Genomic DNA, 19,371 nt, shown 5'->3' with positions numbered 1-19,371 from the left:
GCAACACAAGCAGGAAGAGGAGGCGGTGGCAGGGGGAAAATACAAAGAGAAAAGTACTAGTTAGTTTACATAAAATTACACATTTATCATACTTGGAAGAAAAAAATCATGATGTCTTAAATAATAAATTGCACAGATGTTAACTTCTCTGTACAGTTAATTATTAATATTGTACAACCAGATTTATAAGCCTGATTTCCACCATTTGAACACATTTTCTTATGGTCTACAATTAGGTAATAAATACTGGAGCAATTATATGCGAGTTCTTGTGAAAACTGTTTTCTTAGAGAAGAGACAAGCAAAAAGCATGGACGAGCTAAGCCTTGTGCTCATCTAGCAGCTCCTACCTCTTTGATGATCATTTTCATGATGCTTCTTTTCATCTTTAATTGGTAGGTGGGACTGTCCGCCCAGCGCGCTGGATAGGGCCAGGAGGCCAGCACTGCTGCCAATTGGTGGGATGGCTGGAGGCTGCAAGCCTGAAGGGTGCGGAGTGAGAGGCACTGGGAGACCATGTCCATGTGATAAATGCTGGGCCTGGAGTTGTTGCTGCTGTGAGAAATTAAACACAGATATTGAACTTGTTCTGAGAAAGTGGGTTTAAACTATTGATACATATAGATATATGTCAATAAACACACACATTTTGTGTTTTCAAAGATGACTACATATTTGGGCACAATACTGACTTTAAATCTCATTCAGATTGGAGGTTGAATTAACCAAGAAAAAAAAATATTGAGAATCAAGTAAACAGATTTGCCAGTTCTAGTTCTGTCTTCCTCTGATAGAAGTCATGGATTTTCTTCTTACAGGAAGACACACCACATACATGTCTAATCAAAACATATGTGAATAACTATACAAGCAGTTATAGCAGGGGGAAAAAAGCTGAAAATTGAGAAAATTAGTGTTAAACAGTTCTCCCAGCGCTACTACACAGCATGCAGTGAGAGTTAATTTGAAAGAGAAAACCTGAATTAACAATCCAGAAAAAGGAAACTGGTTGCAGTCACCGTTTTAAGCCCTTTAAGTGTCCTCAGCGGTACTTCAGCAAATTACTAAAGAAAATCTAATGTAGCAAGGCTTGGGTCCTCCTGTAGGCTTGCTCAATAATGCTGAAATAATTGGGCACTCTGTGCACGTTTAGCGATGCTCGAATGAAAAGCTAGAGGCCTGCCCTTGTACTCTTCTCTAGCTGCTGACTCTGTGTTGTGACAGGTTTATTTGAGTGGGACTGTGATGCATGCACCAGTAACTGCGCTGACAAGAGTTTAAAGTCATTTTTACCAGTACACTGGCAACACACAGAAAACCCTTGAGAGGTTAGAACTGGAGTGCTTGACCTCAGCCAAGGCTGCATCAAGCTCTGTGCTTTACTAACCATTGTGGGGTAGATGGTTTGTTGTAGATATTGAAGGGAAAGAAAAAAAAAAAGGGGGGGGGGCATGTTACGTTAACTATATCCCATCAGGGATCTGCTCAGCTCAAGACTTACCCAATAATAGTCAGTCAATCAAATTTTTGTTCATACAGTTACTAGATTAGCTTTAAAATTTGTTTTTACTTTTAGAATTGCCACTTCTCACGACTAACTAATGGTAAAATCAAATCAAATCCCTTATTATGAGATATCTGGTCCTGCTTTTTTTTAAAAAATCTTTGATTTAATAGAAAATTTACCCCCCAACCCACCACTCCGTCTTCTGATTTTAATGGATCAAGATGCTTACGGACTGTCCATTAGTTCTCCCTCCCCCTCCCTGGCTTTAAACCTGAATCAAGAATGAGTTTGGTTTAAAATAGTATAACCAATATAAAAAATGATGAATAGTTTGTCTGAAACGTTACTGGTAGGTGTTTGCATTTTCTAAAGACGCTACTCTTAAAACACAGACACCCTTTCATAGTTTTTGAAATGTAACACTGGTTTTGCAATCAAAATGGGTAGAGCCAATCCTATCCTACCCCACCTTTATCAATAATTCTGCTGCTTTTGTTTTCTCCTAGGAAGAGGGAAGTAGCCGCCAGCCCTAAACGTGCTCATCAGCCAATATCATTCTAGTAAGGTTCCACTCCTTGTGGAAAGCATCAACTGTGTGTGTTTAATGCTCTTATGGAACGATGCTTTATTGCTCAGAATTTAAAATGACAATGATGCATTGTTTAGCTGCAGGGGTTGAATGTAGCTGCTTTGCAGCTACTCTGCAAGATGGTATTATTTATTTAGGAGAATGACACGCAGTACTCCAGCATCAAAGTTTTGTTTTTTTTTTAAATAAAAGAGCATTGGGAAGAAAGCTGCCAAACTGAGAACTGGGCATAAACTGATGCAGCACTGTCTGCCTGGGTCTGCAGAGAGCCTCAAATGATAATTCAGAGGAGTCCGAAATTCTGTCCTCAGTGGGGTGTTAACACGGACAGAAAATAATGTCAACATTAACTATCTCCCAGAGGATCAAATTATATAAGAAAAAAAGGACACTCGTGAAGTACAGTACAGCAAAAATCTACAATGTATTGTGTGTCTGGTGGCTGTACCTTGATTTGTAGACAGAGCTTGGGGAATATCATTCCCCCCCACACCCTAATTCCATCCATTTTTCCGCTGACATTTCTAAAGTAAGCATCTGCTTTCATCAGTACTATAGTGGTACCATGCTCTGTATCACTGATGCAGCAAACAGCATTAGCATTTTCTATAAATAAATTAGATGTTATAAGCAATATGCATAATGACACCTCTGGTAGAAGTCTACATGTTTCCTTTACAACGGCTCATCCTCAGTGGCTTCTAACTTTCTCAAAGTTGTATCTTCAGATGAAATTTGGCTCACTTGCTCTTGGTCAAGAAGTGATTTGTTTTCTCTGCCAGTTTAATTAAAAACAGTTGAGCTGTTTTCAAGCATGAAAGGAGCGGGAGGACAAAATGGCAGGTTTTCTGCTGGGGGCAAAAAACCCAACCCATTTGCAATCTCTTTTTGAACAGCTCATGCACCTCAGCAGAAAGGGCTAGAAACTTGAAATTCGCCAGGGTCATAGCCCCTTAGTCCCAAAGGTGCCTTGACTGGCCAAGGGGAAGTTAGATTTGATTTGGCCAAGTTGCAATGATTTAAAGAGAACAGCCTGAGGACGTACACTGGATTGTATTAAATGATTAAAACTACAGAACTTCTATGGATACTGAATATGTGTACTTTATAAACTGAGTGGAAATTTCCATGGAATAATGTCTCAGGATCCCACTGGATGTGCACATCTGCTTATATTGCAGTGGAGCTGCAGGTTTAAGAGGTTATGATTTGTACTCATGCACACAGAAGGAGGAAGGGCTCTGAGTACTGGGAACTGAAGGCGGCAGGAGTCCTGAAGAAAAAGTAGTATGAACATAAAATTAAAGGCTGTGTGGTAGAGTATATGCACAAGGGGTAAGTGTTAGAAGTTTCCTGTGCATCTTTAACTGCCATTTTGTGATCTTTGGCATGTGTAACTATACTCAGACAATAATACACACACTGGCACCAATTCTCCACTGTGTCCAGCTGGGCTCACTGGTCTCAAGCCTCTTGACCCCAGTGGAAGCTAGACCAGCATAGGGCCTACTCTAGCCTCAATCCCTGGTGCAAGCACTAAGTCAGCAGGGGATCAGATGTAATGGATGCCCTTCCCACCCAGCGCTCACCTTGGGGTAGGGTTGGGTTGGGCAGGGCAGCTGGCATAGGGCTGTTGGACATTCTTCTTTGCAGAGAGAGTTCTCCAGGAGAAAGCTCCAGCAGGTTTAAATTTACTTTTTGTCACACAACTGACCACAGAAGATCAGAAAATCTGGCTCTGTGCTGACAGTTTTGTGAAGCTGGAATTTATCTTAAACTGAAAAGCACTAACTTTGAAATCATGATTCATCTATGTTCCAAAATTGTAAGGCTTTCTCCCCTTCCTGTGAGAGAACTGTACACCAACATGCAACACAACATTAATTAGCATACTCTTCATCTGAAGTAAAGTTTAAAAGGACAGGACATTAATGAGAAACAATCTTTAATGGAAAGAGCTAGCTGTGTACATGCCTAAACTGAATACCTAGGTGATTTTATTGTTGTAATTATTTTGCTCCCTTTACCCCCTTCCTTTATTTGTTACCCCCTAATTATATAACTTCGAAACATTCGCATATGTGGTTTGCTTTACACACACCCAGTCCTGTGGACTACAGTGGGATTATCCACATACATAAAGTTAAGCATGTGCTTAAGTGTCTGCAGGATTAGGGCATAAGAGTGTAAACTCTAAGGCAGGACATATGTCTTTCTATTTGTACTATAAACTGCCCAGAATAATTTTGGGTGCTTAATCATAACAATTAACTCGATTGAAGCAGCTTTTTTTTTTTATCTAAAACTAGCTGAGAAGTACAATATAGAATACGGCTGCATGTATTTGTTATTTCATCAAGTGCTGCTCAAGACGGAACATTACAAAGGTGGAAAGGAATCAAGTAAGTGAGAGGTAACCCAAAAATGCAAATATTTTTAAAAATACATTAAGCAAAATGCTTTTTGAAACAATCTAGGTATTTGAAACAGAGATCAAATGTTTGAAAACGTATCAAAAAGATAAAATACTGATTAATAACAGATGTTAACAGATTCTCTAAGATTTTTCTTACAGATACTCTACAGTGACATCCTTGTTTACAATTGTGAAACTACTTTTGTCTTCTAAATGGATAGTTTGAAGTATTTTACAAAAAGTTTCTCTACCTGGAGACTGAATATCACTGATTTCTACCAAGGAGATTCTAAATATTGATGCTAAGCTTAACTCCCTTGCCCCATCATCTTAAAAAAAAAAAAAAATCAAATTTATAGTAAAATGTGATAATAAACCCACTAACAAATTAGCTTCTAATGTTCTCTTGTTATAGTCAGCACAATCAAAGCCTATTTTCCTGGAAAGGATTCAAGTTTCTACTGGATACTTTCCAAGCAGTTCTGTGTCAGAGTAATCTACCGCTTTTCCCTTTATAGACCCTGAAAACTCACTGCTATTATCCAAACCACCCAAACATCCTCCTCTAACCCGGAGACATTTTTGATGTGAACAAATGAATCTATATATTCTGTGTGCGCACACATACATGCGTGCACACCCACACGACTTTCAACAGAGTAGAGGAGGGGAGGAAACATCAAGGAAGTATCCAGAAAAAATATTATTAGATTTCATAGATTACATGATTGCTCAGGTCAAATCATAATTAAGACTGCATCACATATAAAACAGCTACAAGAAACTGAAGCAGGTGAAAGGGAAAGGAAGGACAAAAACCCATGGAGGGGGAAGCAGTTAATATCAATATCTGGTTCAAACATCAGCAAGTAAAGCAATTAAATAAGAGGAGATTAGAGTACTTTGGCACCCATGACTCTGGGTGTGTTAAGAAAAAAAATAGTGTCTTGGAAATCCTGCATCTAACATGACATGCACAGACCTCTTAATATCACCTGCCACAATCATCACTAGTTGTATATTTCCTCCCACAGGCACACAGGTCTCCCTTCTGAGGTAATGCCACACAACTCCTCCCCGCCCCATACACACACACAGATTTTTGTGATAACCTAATGAATAATGTAACAGTAAGAAAAGACATGGTAAAATCAGCTGCAAAAAGAGATCCATGCAAGAGCCCCTCCATAAAGATGAAAAATATTGCTAAATGTATGCAATATATGAGACTGGTTTGCTGTAACTGAGGTAGCAGAATTCACGTAACACAGAAGATGGCCTGATTTCTTCGAAGTCTCACTACACAGAGAGCCATCACTTTGCAAATTGGAATGCTTGGTATGGGGAGTGGAAGGGTATTAGATACAGGTGAGCTCTCAGAACAGTTCCTTCTCACACACACAGCTAATTTACTGGAAAAAGCTGATGGATTTCATTTCTGACCACAAAGAGGAACAAGAGTGCTTTCAATGAATGCCTGGGAAAGACTGGGAAGAGAAAGTAAAAAAAGAGGCAAAAAGGAGACAGGGAAAAAAAGACCACAGGAAAAAAAACAATGGCAAATTTCTTATTTCTTCACAGACATGGATTTAAATCCTAGAAACACTGGACAATGTGAAGGAAGGAAAGGGAACCAGGCTTGGATGACTGGAGGGGTGGGGGTGGAGGGGGAAGGAGATTGTCACTGTCATAATATGAAGTAGACTATTTAACATAACCATATATACACAAAATACTGAAGAAACTGTTGGAAGCACATATTACCCAAGTGCCTCCAGGATTCTTTGAATGGCCTAGAACAGTGGGTGCCAGCCAATGGACCACTGCGGTGGTAGAGCACCCGCCGGAATACCGCTGAATTTCAGCAGCATTTCGGTGGCGACGCCTCTCGATGACGTCGCTTGCCATCAACAAGCAACGTCAGTGAGAGGCGTCCCCAATGAAATTCGGGGGCGACGCCTCTCAATGACGTCACTTGTCGGCGACAAGTGTCGTTATTGAAAGACGTCCCTGCCAAAATGCCGCAGCGGCATTTCGGTGGGTGGTCTCCCGGGGGCCAGGACGCAAGCCCATTAAGATGTCCCTGTGGGTGTCATTGGGTACCGCGTTGGGGACCCCTGGCCTAGAAAGATAATACACCCAGAAACACCAATGGAATGAAAGAAAATATGAGTACATTTCCATTCTTCGTCTTGAGTACAGATACTAGGTATCACCGTTCATCCATTCTGTACAGAGATTTCTTAAACAATATAGCCTAGGGCTATAAAAAGGAAACAAACAAACCAACCAACAAGAAAGATTCAGCCAAAGAAATGTAGCAAACCCTTTATAAAAGAACACATGTTTAGTCACTTGCAAAAATCAGTGTGCACATTTTTGCTGAGCATTTGGAATTCAGGATCTTATTTTAATGACAGGAGTTCCCACCCACACATTTTTGAATTATAAATGAGGGCTTGTCTATCCTTTAAATGCTGCAGCGGCACAGTTGTGCCACTGCAACCATGCTGCTGGAGCACTTCAGGTAGATACTACTACGCTGATGGGAGGCATTCTCCCCTTGGCATAGGTAATCCCACCTCCCCAAGAGACCGTAGCTAGGTCGATGGAAGAATTCTCCCGTCAGCCTGGTGCTGACTATATGGGGATGTCATTCAACTCATCTACACCACTCAAAAGTGTGGATTTTTCCCACCCCTGTGCAACGTCAATATGGTGACCTGGATCACCCATAAAAAAAAAAAAAAAATAGTGGGTGCTTAGCATCCACTGGCAGCCAAGTTTCCCTCCCTCCCACCCACCCTCAGTGCCTCCCATAACCACCAGCCCTGCCAATCAACTTCTCCCTCACCCTCCCAATGTCTCCTGCTCACTGTGGATCAGCTGTTCTACAGTGTGCCAGAGGTGCTGGGAGGAAGGGACATGCTTGGGGGAGGGGCGGAACTGAGTGGCAAAAGGCAGGGTGGGGCACTGGGGGAAGGGGTGGAGTGGAGCAGGGTGTGGAAGGGGGTCTGGGGCTGAGCAGCGGTTGAGCACCCCCAGGGAAAATTGCAAGCCAGCACCTGTGATGGCGACCTAATTTTCTAGTGTAAACTAGGGCCTGAATGGTAGGAAGAGAAAAGAGAACATTTGGAATCACCTTCTGGATAAAGGGCAGAAATTCTTGCAAAAAATTATTCCACTTAAGCCCTTTTTTAAAAGGGTCACCACTGTCAACTGCTAACTAATAAAAGGCAAATTTTATTCCTCATGGATGAAATTCACCTGTCGCAACAGAAAAGGCAGAAGTCTCCATATACAGCAGAACCTCCAACATTCCACTTGCAGGAGCACTGGGACCTACACCACCACCTATGCACAGATCAGAATGGAGAACAAAGATGAGGGTGGTCTGGCAAAGGCTAGTAATGGCAACAATGGGATTACAATTACACACATTCAATGGCAACAGCTGCCCACACATAGGGTGCACAGAAGTACCACCACCTATTTCAGCTAAATGCTCTATCCACACATTGAGAGAAATGGATTTAATCTCCATACCTCTTGTGTGTGTGTCTCCTTGCACAATGCCTAAGAGACTGTGGAGCGTTTGTGTCATGCACTTATAACTTACAGGCTGCAGAAAGGTTTGGTGGGGAGAGGGAGAGGGATCTTTGCACCACATCCCTTTCTTTATGGGTGGATGCGAGGAGGTCCATAAACTACAAAATAGGTGGTCCTAAAACTTGTGTTGTAAAATAGGTTCATGGTATGAAAAAAGTATGGAACCACTGATCTATGGAAATTTGAAGGAATGCCACATGAGATTCATGAGTCATACTACAGAACCTTTAGGGGCTAGAAGAGTTTAGCAATGCCCCTCACCACCTACAGGTTTGAACTTAGGGCCTCTAAATCTAAAAAGTGAGCTTGTATTGCTTGAGCCATTAGCATGGAGTCAGCAATAGACTCAAACCTCTGAGGTCTAACCACTAGAGGAGGGCAAAGAGCCACACTGAGTTAGCCTGAGTTACGTAAGAACGCAAGGCCCGACATTAAAAACAAATAGGTTTGTATTTGTTTATCTTGCTTTTACATCTAAAATGATTCTTCATCCTCCTGGTTTTTAACTGCTAGGCGCAAAATTGCTTGATGGCTATTTTTAATATCCACAGTGACTAATTCTTATACTATGCAACATTTTTAAGTATTTAAATGTTTATATTATATGCCTATTTTTTACAGACACATACCTTCAACTTCAGCACACCTTTTACTTGGGATAGAAATTTGTTAGTAGGCAACTTCTTGGCATCAATCCATTCTTTTCAATACATTCTGTTCCTCAGGAGATCTCCACTTATGTTACACTTCTGCTCATATTTAGGCCAATTAAAAAATTCCCATTGATCTCAGGGAGAGAAGGATTGGACCCACAGACCACAATTCTGTACTGACATAAGTGGATACACTCCCAGCTCTTCAAACAGGGCTCTAATTAGGACCTACGCCCTTTTATTTCTGAAATTTCAGCATTCCAGTCTCTCTCTCTCGTCTCCATTATTCAAATAACCGAAATCCAGAATAATTTTTGTTGCCCTCTAGGGCAGCTTCCGCTTACAGCAGCTTGGGTAAAGAAAGGTCCTGTCAAGTGCTTTAGGAACTTGGACTAAGAAAAGGTAGGTTAAAATTACAGCTCTGTCAGACAGAGAGAGATCCTGGGTGACCCACTCAAATCGCTGTACCTCATAGAATCATAGACTTTAAGGTCAGAAGGGACCATTATGATCATCTAGTCTGACCTCTTGCACAATGCAGACCATAGAAGGTCACCCACTCACTCTTGTATCAAACCCATGTTTGAGCCTCAGTTTCCACATCTTTAAAATGGAGAAAGTACTTCCTTACTCTACAATCGGTTTTTTAGGATAAAGTCATTCACATTACTGAGGTGTTTAAACACGATAGTGATGTGGGCTGCACAGATACATAGTACATAAAACCCTCCAAAATTGTAAACAGTATGCAAGGAATGGTCTTAAATAATGCATCATCCACTAATTTCAAACAATTTGAACTTCAGACAACGTCTGTTTTATTCCTTCTGCCACACGCTAATGTCCCTAAATATTTTCCTTTTCTATATTATTCTTTCTCCAATAATTTAGACTCCCAGGCCACAACAGCATGGTAGCCCATGCTTAACTTGACGCACATGACTAGTCCATCAGAGTCAACAGACCTATTTGTGCTTACAGATAAACATGTAAAGTGCTCTGTTGGATCAGGGCCCTGTTAATTCTTGAGTGCTTCAGCCTACAAAATAGGACTGAAAAAAAGGTCTACATCATGGGTGTAGTGTATTTAGAGACTATTTTAGAACACTAGTTTTAAAGAAACCATGACTCTCTTGATAATGACTTCACATATTCCCCAGGCAGGCTCATGTAAAGACAACTGCATTTCCCTCTGGTACTTTTGCATCCTTATTTTTCCAGTTGTGTATTTTCCAGGATGTGATCATTAGGAAATCTCCACCCACACCATACTGCACAATCACATATGTATATTACAGAATCCATTTTCCCTCTGATGCACCAATGAAGGCCATTGCTGAAGGCAACATACTGTGCTTGATGGACCAATGTCTGATGTGGAATGACAAATCCTAGGTTTGGTTTGTCAGCAGCTTGTGTGTGTTAGATTACAGGCCACCTAAGCAATTTTTTTTCTCCCTCTTTTCTTCTTTGTATGAAGTGCTAGCTTATAAAAAACCAGAGGGAAAATATTGCAGGTGGTTGTTTGTAACACATGCTGTTGCCACAGAACTTGAAGCAAATTCTCCACAGGGCTTCACACACCTGCAGAGACTAAAATTCAAAGAGATATGGTGGTCACATAGCTTAGTTGCAAGGATTTTGAAGACCTTGAGAAACGTGGAGTCAGAAGCCATGCCTTCCCCCGTTCAAATATGATCCTGATCATATCATACGCACTTATTTAAATTGCAATGAGTAAGACCTCTGACTTCAACTTACTGGTGAGTGGGAAGTAATAAGTGACTTGCAGCCTGTATTGCAGCATGTCACTGGGTACTCTGGTGGTGACAGGCCAATATAATTCAACAATTAGGACACCTAGCAAGAGCAGAGAAATAGCAAGGTTCTGTTCCAAACATAAACAAGGCTCTTTTAAAAATATACACACCAGGAACAGCTGTCAAGGAAACATAGGTACTGGAACTAGGGGTGCTACTGCACCCCCTGGCTTGAAGTAATTTTCATCATACACAGGGTTTACAGTTTGATTCAATGGCTCTCAGCACCCCCACTATACAAATTGTTCAAGCACCCCTGCAAGGAAATACTAAAACAAATAAATATCTGCACTAAAATTAACTGCCTAAAACCCCCCAAATAGGACTCAGGTTCTCTTATTTTTTCAGCCCTTCTGAATTACAGCAAGTGCTAAGAAGGGGAGGAGACTTGTTTAAATCATGCTTCAACTGCTATAAGGTTCTGTAGCTCACACGTGGGTATGGGGAGAAACCCAACCACCCCAAGAACAGCATCACTTGCTACTAGGGTTGCCAATTTTGGTTGGATGTATTCCTGGAGATTTTATCACATAACATAATCTTTAATTAAAGGATTAATCTTTAATTCCTGGAGACTCCAGGCAAATTCTAGACGGCTGGCAACCCTACTTGCAACCTATCAGTTTTTAGATGAACAATTCAGAAGTAGTTACCAATATTACAGCCTTCTGCACCAGGTTAAATCAAAACTCAAAAAGGATAAATAAATCACTTGAAAGCACTAGATAACATCACAAATTGCAAGCCATCTTGCATTTTCAATACACAAACACTGAATACAGTAATTAAATACGACACACAGTGCATTTCAATATTTTCTTGGGCATAAGATGCAAATAAATACAATACAAAACAGATACACCATTGAGCCAACCTCCTCTTCTGCCTTCCCACCATAACAATCTGTGTACAGTATACAGCAGGTGGCCAATTTGTTTTTACAGCCTTTAAGCTCCAAGCACTGCTTAATATGGGCAGAGCCTTTGATCAAACAATTAAAAAAAAAAAAACAGAAAGAAATCATTGTTGCATACGGGTCACAGTGCATTTAGTAATTTATACTGCACCCTCCTTCCTCTCAGAAGTTACCATCTTTGAATGCACACAGTTGGCAAAGATGACTTTACTGAACAAACTGAAATTAAAACATCCACAATTTACAGAGAAAAAGCTCCGCTTGCCCCTCCGACAAATAGATACAATGTCTAGATGTTTAGATCTGGAAGAAAAGCTAGCTCCTCTTCCCTTCTAAAAACCCAGGGCCAGAGCCTCAGTGCATCTTCAACAAAGCTACACCAGATTACATCACGTGAGGATCTGGTTGAGACCACAGGCCCTTACTCTTACCTACACTGTAATCTCATTTGAAAGTCAGAGAGAAGACTTTGCACACGGAGTCAGAAATTGCTCTATATGTTAAGCACCAGTGCAAAAACACATTAGCATTTAGCAGCAGGAGCTCTGGACCACTGGTGCCAAGGGAATAACAGCATGCATTGATGCTAAGTTTTTATTAGAACTTGTGTGCACTTATCTACACCACACCGCTTTCTAAGATCCTCATATCTGTGAATGCATAAAAGATGACATATTGTTTTCTTAAGAGGTATTGTTCCACATTTCTGCTGTGAAAGTATGAGAGGTTTGGCTGATGGACTACTCATATATTAAAAAAACCACGTAGCTTCCGCGTTCAAGCAAACAAGTGTTTCAGTCTAAAACACGGAATGGAAATTTTGACAACTGGTGTATTGAAGAGGGAACTTGATAGCTTGATAATTACATGTCACAATATAAAAAGGGTCCTTTTCTCCAAAAACTGCCAGTTGCTTTAAAAAACAGAATCTTATTTTTAAAGAAGATAATAAAACTGACATAATATAACAAAATGCTTACAAATTAAACCAAAGCTGCTTCTTATTTTTTTTTTTATTCAAACATATAGATTGGTAAAGAGAAAATCATTTAAATCATATCCTTAGTAATACAAGTAATATTTAAATAGATTTAATAGTGCTGCTCCAAGCCAATGAATTATGAGTTTAAAACCTATTAAAATGTAATGTTTTTTTCCTGAGCTGAGGGGAGAGAGATTTAAATCCACTGAATTTTAATATTTCAGCTTGAGCTGCAGGAGGTAGAGAAAGTCCAAATGAACTATTCCATCAGCACCATTCAAGCATGAACATTTTAATCAGTTTTACTTCCTTGGAGTTCTCTAACACAGTTTACGCTGTCATTCTGAAAGCACTTAACACAGAGAGTGTGAAAAACCACCAAGGCTTGTTATTGCCTTCACAATTGATGGCAAATAATTTTGCAGACTTCCTATCATTAAAATGTCACTGCTAAAAATGGAGGTTCAGCATATCTTGTGCTAAACTGCTTTTTCTTTGAATACCATCACATACCTATTCTTTTTGGGGTTTTGGAACATTTCTCTCTCTATGATAAACAAGCATATGAACGGTAGCCTCCATTTCTGTCTTACTATCTAGAGTAGAGTTGAACATATATACAATTCTAAATATGCATACTAAAGAAACCAAAAACAGAAAAAAAATATTCTGATTACACATTAGTGCTTTTTCCCTTTATTAAAATATAACTACATTCACATAGCATGTTCTGATTATACAAAATAATGGATTAAAAAATATTTTAGAGATGTTAGATGAGTGTTTAATAATACAGGAAATGAAAACATCATTCCTAATTAGATCACAGTACTGATTTAAGATTACCATGTGTGTTGCTCCAACAGTATGATCTTGCCATTTCTAATTTAAAAACACAGTGGCACATGACAAGATCAACTGGAAACAATACTCCTTATCCCAACAGTGTGAACATGGAAGGGTTCAAATTGTTCAAGAGAACTGACTCAAAATAAGATCTCTAATCAATATAGACTATTGAAAACATCATTTAAAAAGTCTGCATACATTTAGGTTTAAAAAATATTTCTCTGGTATATTTAGGATATCTAGGTATTTTGTCCTCCCCCAATCCTTCACCATTTCTTTAAAAAAAAAAAAATTACTTGTTTCAATCTGTCAACAGCTTTAAACTGAACATGACCTGTGAAATAAGTCATTATAACCGTGTTTCATTCCATTAAACACAACTAGCTTATTGTCAAGAGAACAAGCAGTCTCTCCAGGTTCCAGGCTCACTTCAGTATTTTGCATTTAAACTGCATGGATCAGTGATTTGGTTCATTTACCAATGAAGATAGAATAATACTGTGAAGTTAAAAAGGTGCTTCATCAGATTTCATTAAATCCAAGTACATTCATATAAAAATATATACATGAGACTCAAAGAAAGAAACTCAGATAATTTGCGTACATTCATTTTTCTCTTGTGCCATCCTTAGCTCTCACAGTATCCAGTTCTGAAATCCTAAGCCACAGTCCACTATTCAAATCAAAAAGGCTTTTGCCCTGGGATCTCAGTATATAATAAGCATTATACAGGGCCCTCAGTATACAGAAACTTAATATCCACAATTATATTTTAAAAGCAGCAAAGAATCCTGTGGCACCTTATAGACTAACAGATGTTTTGGAGCATGAGCTTTCGTGGGTGAATACCCACTTCCTCAGATGCATGTAGTGGAAAATTCCAGGGGCAGGTATATATATATGCTAGCAAGCAAGCTAGAGATAACGAGGTCAGTTCAATCAGGGAGGATGAGGCCCTGTTCTAGCAGTTGAGGTGTGAAAACCAAGGGAGGAGAAACTGGTTCTGTAATTGGCAAGCCATTCACAGTCTTTGTTCAGTCCTGAGCTGATGGTGTCAAATTTGCAGATGAACTGAAGCTCAGCAGTTTCTCTTTGAAGTCTGGTCCTGAAGTTTTTTTGCTGCAGGATGGCCACCTTAAGGTCTGCTATAGTGTGGCCAGTGAGGTAATACACATTGCACACCGCACCATAATAACTCTAGCTCAGGAACCAATCCATGCAACAAACCTCGATGCCAACTCTGCCCACATATCTATACCAGCGACAGCATCACAGGACCTAACCAGATCAGCCACACCATCACTGGTTCATTCACCTGCACATCCACCAATGTAATATACGCCATCATATGCCAGCAATGCCCCTCTGCTATGTACATCGGCTAAACTGGACAGTCTCTACGGAAAAGGATAAATGGACACAAATCAGACATTAGGAATGGCAATATACAAAAACTTGTAGGAGAGCACTTCAACCTCCCTGGCCACACTATAGCAGACCTTAAGGTGGCCATCCTGCAGCAAAAAAACTTCAGGACCAGACTTCAAAGAGAAACTGCTGAGCTTCAGTTCATCTGCAAATTTGACACCATCAGCTCAGGATTGAACAAAGACTGTGAATGGCTTGCCAACTACAGAACCAGTTTCTCCTCCCTTGGTTTTCACACCTCAACTGCTAGAACAGGGCCTCATCCTCCCTGATTGAACTGACCTCGTTATCTCTAGCTTGCTTGCTAGCATATATATACCTGCCCCTGGATATTTCCACCACATGCATCTGAGGAAGTGGGTATTCACCCACGAAAGCTCATGCTCCAAAACGTCTGTTAGTCTATAAGGTGCCACAGGACTCTTTGCTGCTTTTACAGATCCAGACTAACACGGCTACCCCTCTGATAATTATATTTTAAAAATTCTAAGTCCAGTACAACTTCAGCTCAGAACTAAATGGTTATTAAAAAGATTATTTAAAAAAAAAATTGTAAACAGCCACTGAGTAGTGGATCTTTTTAAAAACACCACTATGTTACAACAGGAATTCAGGCAGATATAACAAACTGCAAACTAACACAAGACAGAGCATAATTAGAGTTTTTTAAAAAGACCTCGTATGTTCTAATTATGTACTTTGCTTTTTAAGTGTGCCAGAGTTTTTCTAGTGCTACAGTTATAAATTTTGCTTTTATTTTCTGTGCATATAGTTTTATTTATCCAAACACCTAAAATTTACACTGATTTGATAACTTGCTATCCTATTCAATCAGTTTTTCTAATAAATTACAAACAGATTACTCCTTTTATAGTAATAATTTAGGCCACAAACAAGACTTCTTCGGTCAGTAATACTGCAGTTTTATCAAAAACTATGAGAGATCCACATAAAATACCCTCCCTTTCCAAATAAAAAAGAGTATACAAAAGAAATACAGTAAGTACAAATTATTTTTTGTGGGGAAGGTAAATGGGGAGTTATCTTCTTCAAGCCACAAATTACAGCCATTATGAAATCTGGGACAGGTAGAATTTCAATCAATCTGAAAAAGTAGGTTCAGATAGCCTTGGACAAAAATAGGAAATTTAGTTCTATCCTTTAGAAAAGAAGATCCCCAAACTCTTGAATAAGCATCTATTTGTTTATATTTAGTGTGTGTGTTTTAGTTGTTCATGGAAAGCAGGATAAACTTTAAACAAGCAAAATCTGCAACATCTGTAATAATGTCACGAATTTTACATTAATACCTGATTCTCCACTAGGAAGAAAACATATTATAGATTCTTCAAGAAATGTAATGTTGAGTCACACACACACACAAATTTGTAAACAAAGTATGTGTATATATGCAGGCACACGCAAACTGCAATGCACAGAGACATGCAGCACATACACATCTACCTTTAAAAAAATCTTTTGCAACTTACTTTAGGCAAAGAATGTTAATAGTAGGCAGTATTTTGGTTAGGTAATGAAAACTAATTGGGAAATTATTCATCTCCCACTCTCCCCACTGGAGCGTAAAAGACATACAACAAATGTTATTCATGAGTCTACACGACTCGCTCTGATTCATCCCCTTCTTTCCAAAGGGCACTTCACAGGAAATAAAGGTTACTCTTTTCCATTTATATCTTCTAATTGACTACCAGTATATTCTTGTGGTCAGAGGGATACAAAATAGAGAGTTAGAAACAGACTATTAAAAACAAGCTACAATCAGACAACTGCTCTATGCTACCGTCAGTAATGATCAGAGAGTCCCAATTCCCTTGTTAAAAGACAGAGGCATAATTGAAGCAATATCTTCACTTCAGATTGATTATTTGGCGACCCTTAGCCACATCTTCACTCAGCAATTTGAATTTTAATGAAAGTAAATGGAATAATTAGCATTTCAAAGTGTGTTTGATACACTGAATAAAAAAGGAAAGACTTGTGTATAATCTATACACAAAAGAAAAAGCATTTTGGAGGAGGGGGTAGAATACGGAAAGTACAGTTGTAGAATCTTCATTCGAATAGCTTGAACAACTGCTTGCACCAGCTGCATAATTATAGATGTGAATAATGTGCTATTAAGCTACGATTTCTCACCTTTATTTTATGCAACGTGAACAGCCAATATTTAATAGTTTTTCCTTTCCTCTTGAGTCATAAGATGTAAAAATTATGGCTGCCCAAACTCCTAAAACCTTGCAGGACTTCTACACTATGCTATACTGTTGGCAGAAATGTTTTCAGAAGAGGGGCCCTATATTTTTCAGGCAAATGGGAGAATGGCACCAATCACTTCCTTTGAGAATTGTCATTTACTTGTAGATGGGGGGGGAGAAAGAGGGGATTTTTTAATTTAAAAAAAAGTGAGTTACAAAGTGGATACTCGCTATTTTTGGCCACCATGCGCATGGACGGGGGGAGGGGGAAAGGAGAAACCTTCATTCAGTAGCAGTGCGAATCAAATGCTACCTATAAAGGTAGTTACAGAGGCAGACTGAACAGCACTAAGCAAATGAAAACAAGTTTGTTTTACTTTAAAAAAAAAAAAAACCTAAAAGAAAAAAGGTGATTCCCAGAGGGATGGATAAAACTGTTACATCATTCACCTTATGGCCACGGTTCAATAAAAATTTTTATGTAGCAATCAGTTTTTATGCAGATTATGTCAGAGTACTTAACTTCACTGCTGTCCACGACTTTTGCTCAGTTGATGGAGCAAAATTTTTAATTTTAATTTTTTAAATAAAGAAAGAGAGCTAATTACAAACACTATTAGAGCTAAAATGGAAAGACCACATACCCCAATGATTGCGTTCAGTTCTGCCATGGTCACTTGCTTGGCACGTTCCACAGCCTGCACCACTTGTTGCTGGTGCTATAAATGAAGATCAGAAACAAAATAAAATTATTTGCTTTCTAGTCAATTAAGCACAGATTTTCCTCCCGCCCCTCCTTTCTTTTTTCTAACCCTTCAACCACATGCAGGGCTTGAAATAATGGTTCTCTGAGTAGATAGTAAACTGCTGTGTGGATGTGTGAAAGGAGGTAGAAGGGAGAATTTTATCTAAGTAACTTCCTGCCTAGACATGTACCATAGTCCCTCTTTTGCCAAAGTGAACTGCTCCAAGACCTGTCTTCCTTTTATTCATCAGGGCAGTGTATTCTTTTGTTGAAAAATGCGCTTCATCCTAAAACCCAGGACCTTTCCATACAACAGAATCTTGTTAAATAAAAAAGATATGTACTGAAAAGGAAAGGAATACATTTCAGTAGTCACACTGCTTCCTCGTCACAGGAAATGCAGATTCCCTTTCCTAGTACATTTCAGAGCATTTCAATCATGGGACAGAAATTCAAAATTCCATTCTCACTTCTGTCAAAAATGTGAAAGTTAATTATTTCAGTCCCTAAAAGTGTAAGTTTTAATAGTTTAAACAGTTCCATCAAAAACATAGCCTAAGTAACAACACAGTTTAGAAGCTTCAGCTATTAGATTATCTTCCTTTGAGTGATGCTTTACTTCTGTTATCAGTTAGGATGGGTACATCCTGAAAGTTATGGGACATTTATTTCAAAACATTCATTTAAAACAGAATCCAGTCCCAATCCTGTACTCAGATCCATATTTCAGTAGCCGAGCCTAGCTGGAGCTGCACTGTGCTGATGAGACTACAGAAATGAATGCCATTCTGAGGGAGGAGGGCAGGAAACACATGCACACACCTTTGGAGATTATGGTTTCCACAGTATAAGCTAACTGTGGACGTCTCTGCATTTGTGCAGAAGAAGGTTCAGCCAGATCTGAGGCCTTTATGGGGAGTGTATTGTTCTTTGATCTATAGCCAGAGGCTGAATTGAGTATAGTACAGGCGAGACCTCACATCACAAGGATGCACCAGGTATAATAGTGTCTTTATGCTGTAGTGGAATTGAAGACTTTGAGATGTTGGCACTGAACTATATTTCAAAACTAAGATCCAGATTTTCTGATGTGCAGTTTGGCTCAGCACACTGCAGGAGATGGAGTGTGTCAGGATCCTATTAGTTGTCATGATTTTTAGGACCAATCTGCATACCAAGTGTATGCAGGCTGCAGATAGCCAGAGTGCAGACCACACCTCTGCCTCCCACCCCACCTTCAAACAACAACAATACAAGCCTGTATTGGGGTTGGGAGAAACAGTTGGTTCAGGAGCCAAATATACTGGTTCTAGACCAGCTAAGAGTGACCCATCACCAGCGGTAAGTCTCAGCTGGCCTGGTCCAGTTTTCCTACCCTTTTGTGCCACAACAGCTGTGCACAGAGGCTGGAATGAAAGAAAATCCAACCCTAGGACTCTAGGCACAGCTGTCTGAAATTTTGAAAGATTTCAATGAATTTAGGCTTACATGTACACTTTTTTTTTTGCGCTAATTCACCTCCTCTCCCCCATCCCAATCAGCTCTCACCCAGATATAGTTTCCAGCAGAGAGTCACATGTCAATCTCAAATGCAACTGTTCATTAAGAGTTTTGGAGGACAAGAGAGAGAGTTTGATC

The 19,371-nt window shown here is 39.5% G+C and overlaps 1 protein-coding gene across 8 annotated transcripts in view; it reads right to left on the bottom strand.

Annotated features, from left to right (window-relative positions):
* TLE4 (TLE family member 4, transcriptional corepressor) overlaps window positions 1–19,371 on the bottom strand; it is a 123,106-nt gene that overhangs the window by 58,513 nt on the left and 45,222 nt on the right. For 2 of the 8 annotated variants that reach the window (XM_050944159.1, XM_050944161.1), the window contains 2 exons: window positions 17,633–17,707; window positions 351–555 (listed from right to left, as the gene is read on the bottom strand). In XM_050944159.1, coding sequence (XP_050800116.1) covers window positions 351–555; window positions 17,633–17,707 — 280 coding nt within the window. The remainder of the gene's footprint in view (window positions 1–350; window positions 556–17,632; window positions 17,708–19,371) is intronic. The other 6 variants (XM_050944160.1, XM_050944162.1, XM_050944163.1 and 3 more) reach the window with 3 other exon arrangements.

This window comes from Gopherus flavomarginatus, chromosome 3 (assembly GCF_025201925.1).
Source record: "Gopherus flavomarginatus isolate rGopFla2 chromosome 3, rGopFla2.mat.asm, whole genome shotgun sequence".
Lineage (NCBI taxonomy): Eukaryota > Metazoa > Chordata > Testudines > Testudinidae > Gopherus > Gopherus flavomarginatus.
Note: the sequence above shows the minus strand (reverse complement) of the source record. Positions and strands in the feature narration are given on the sequence as shown.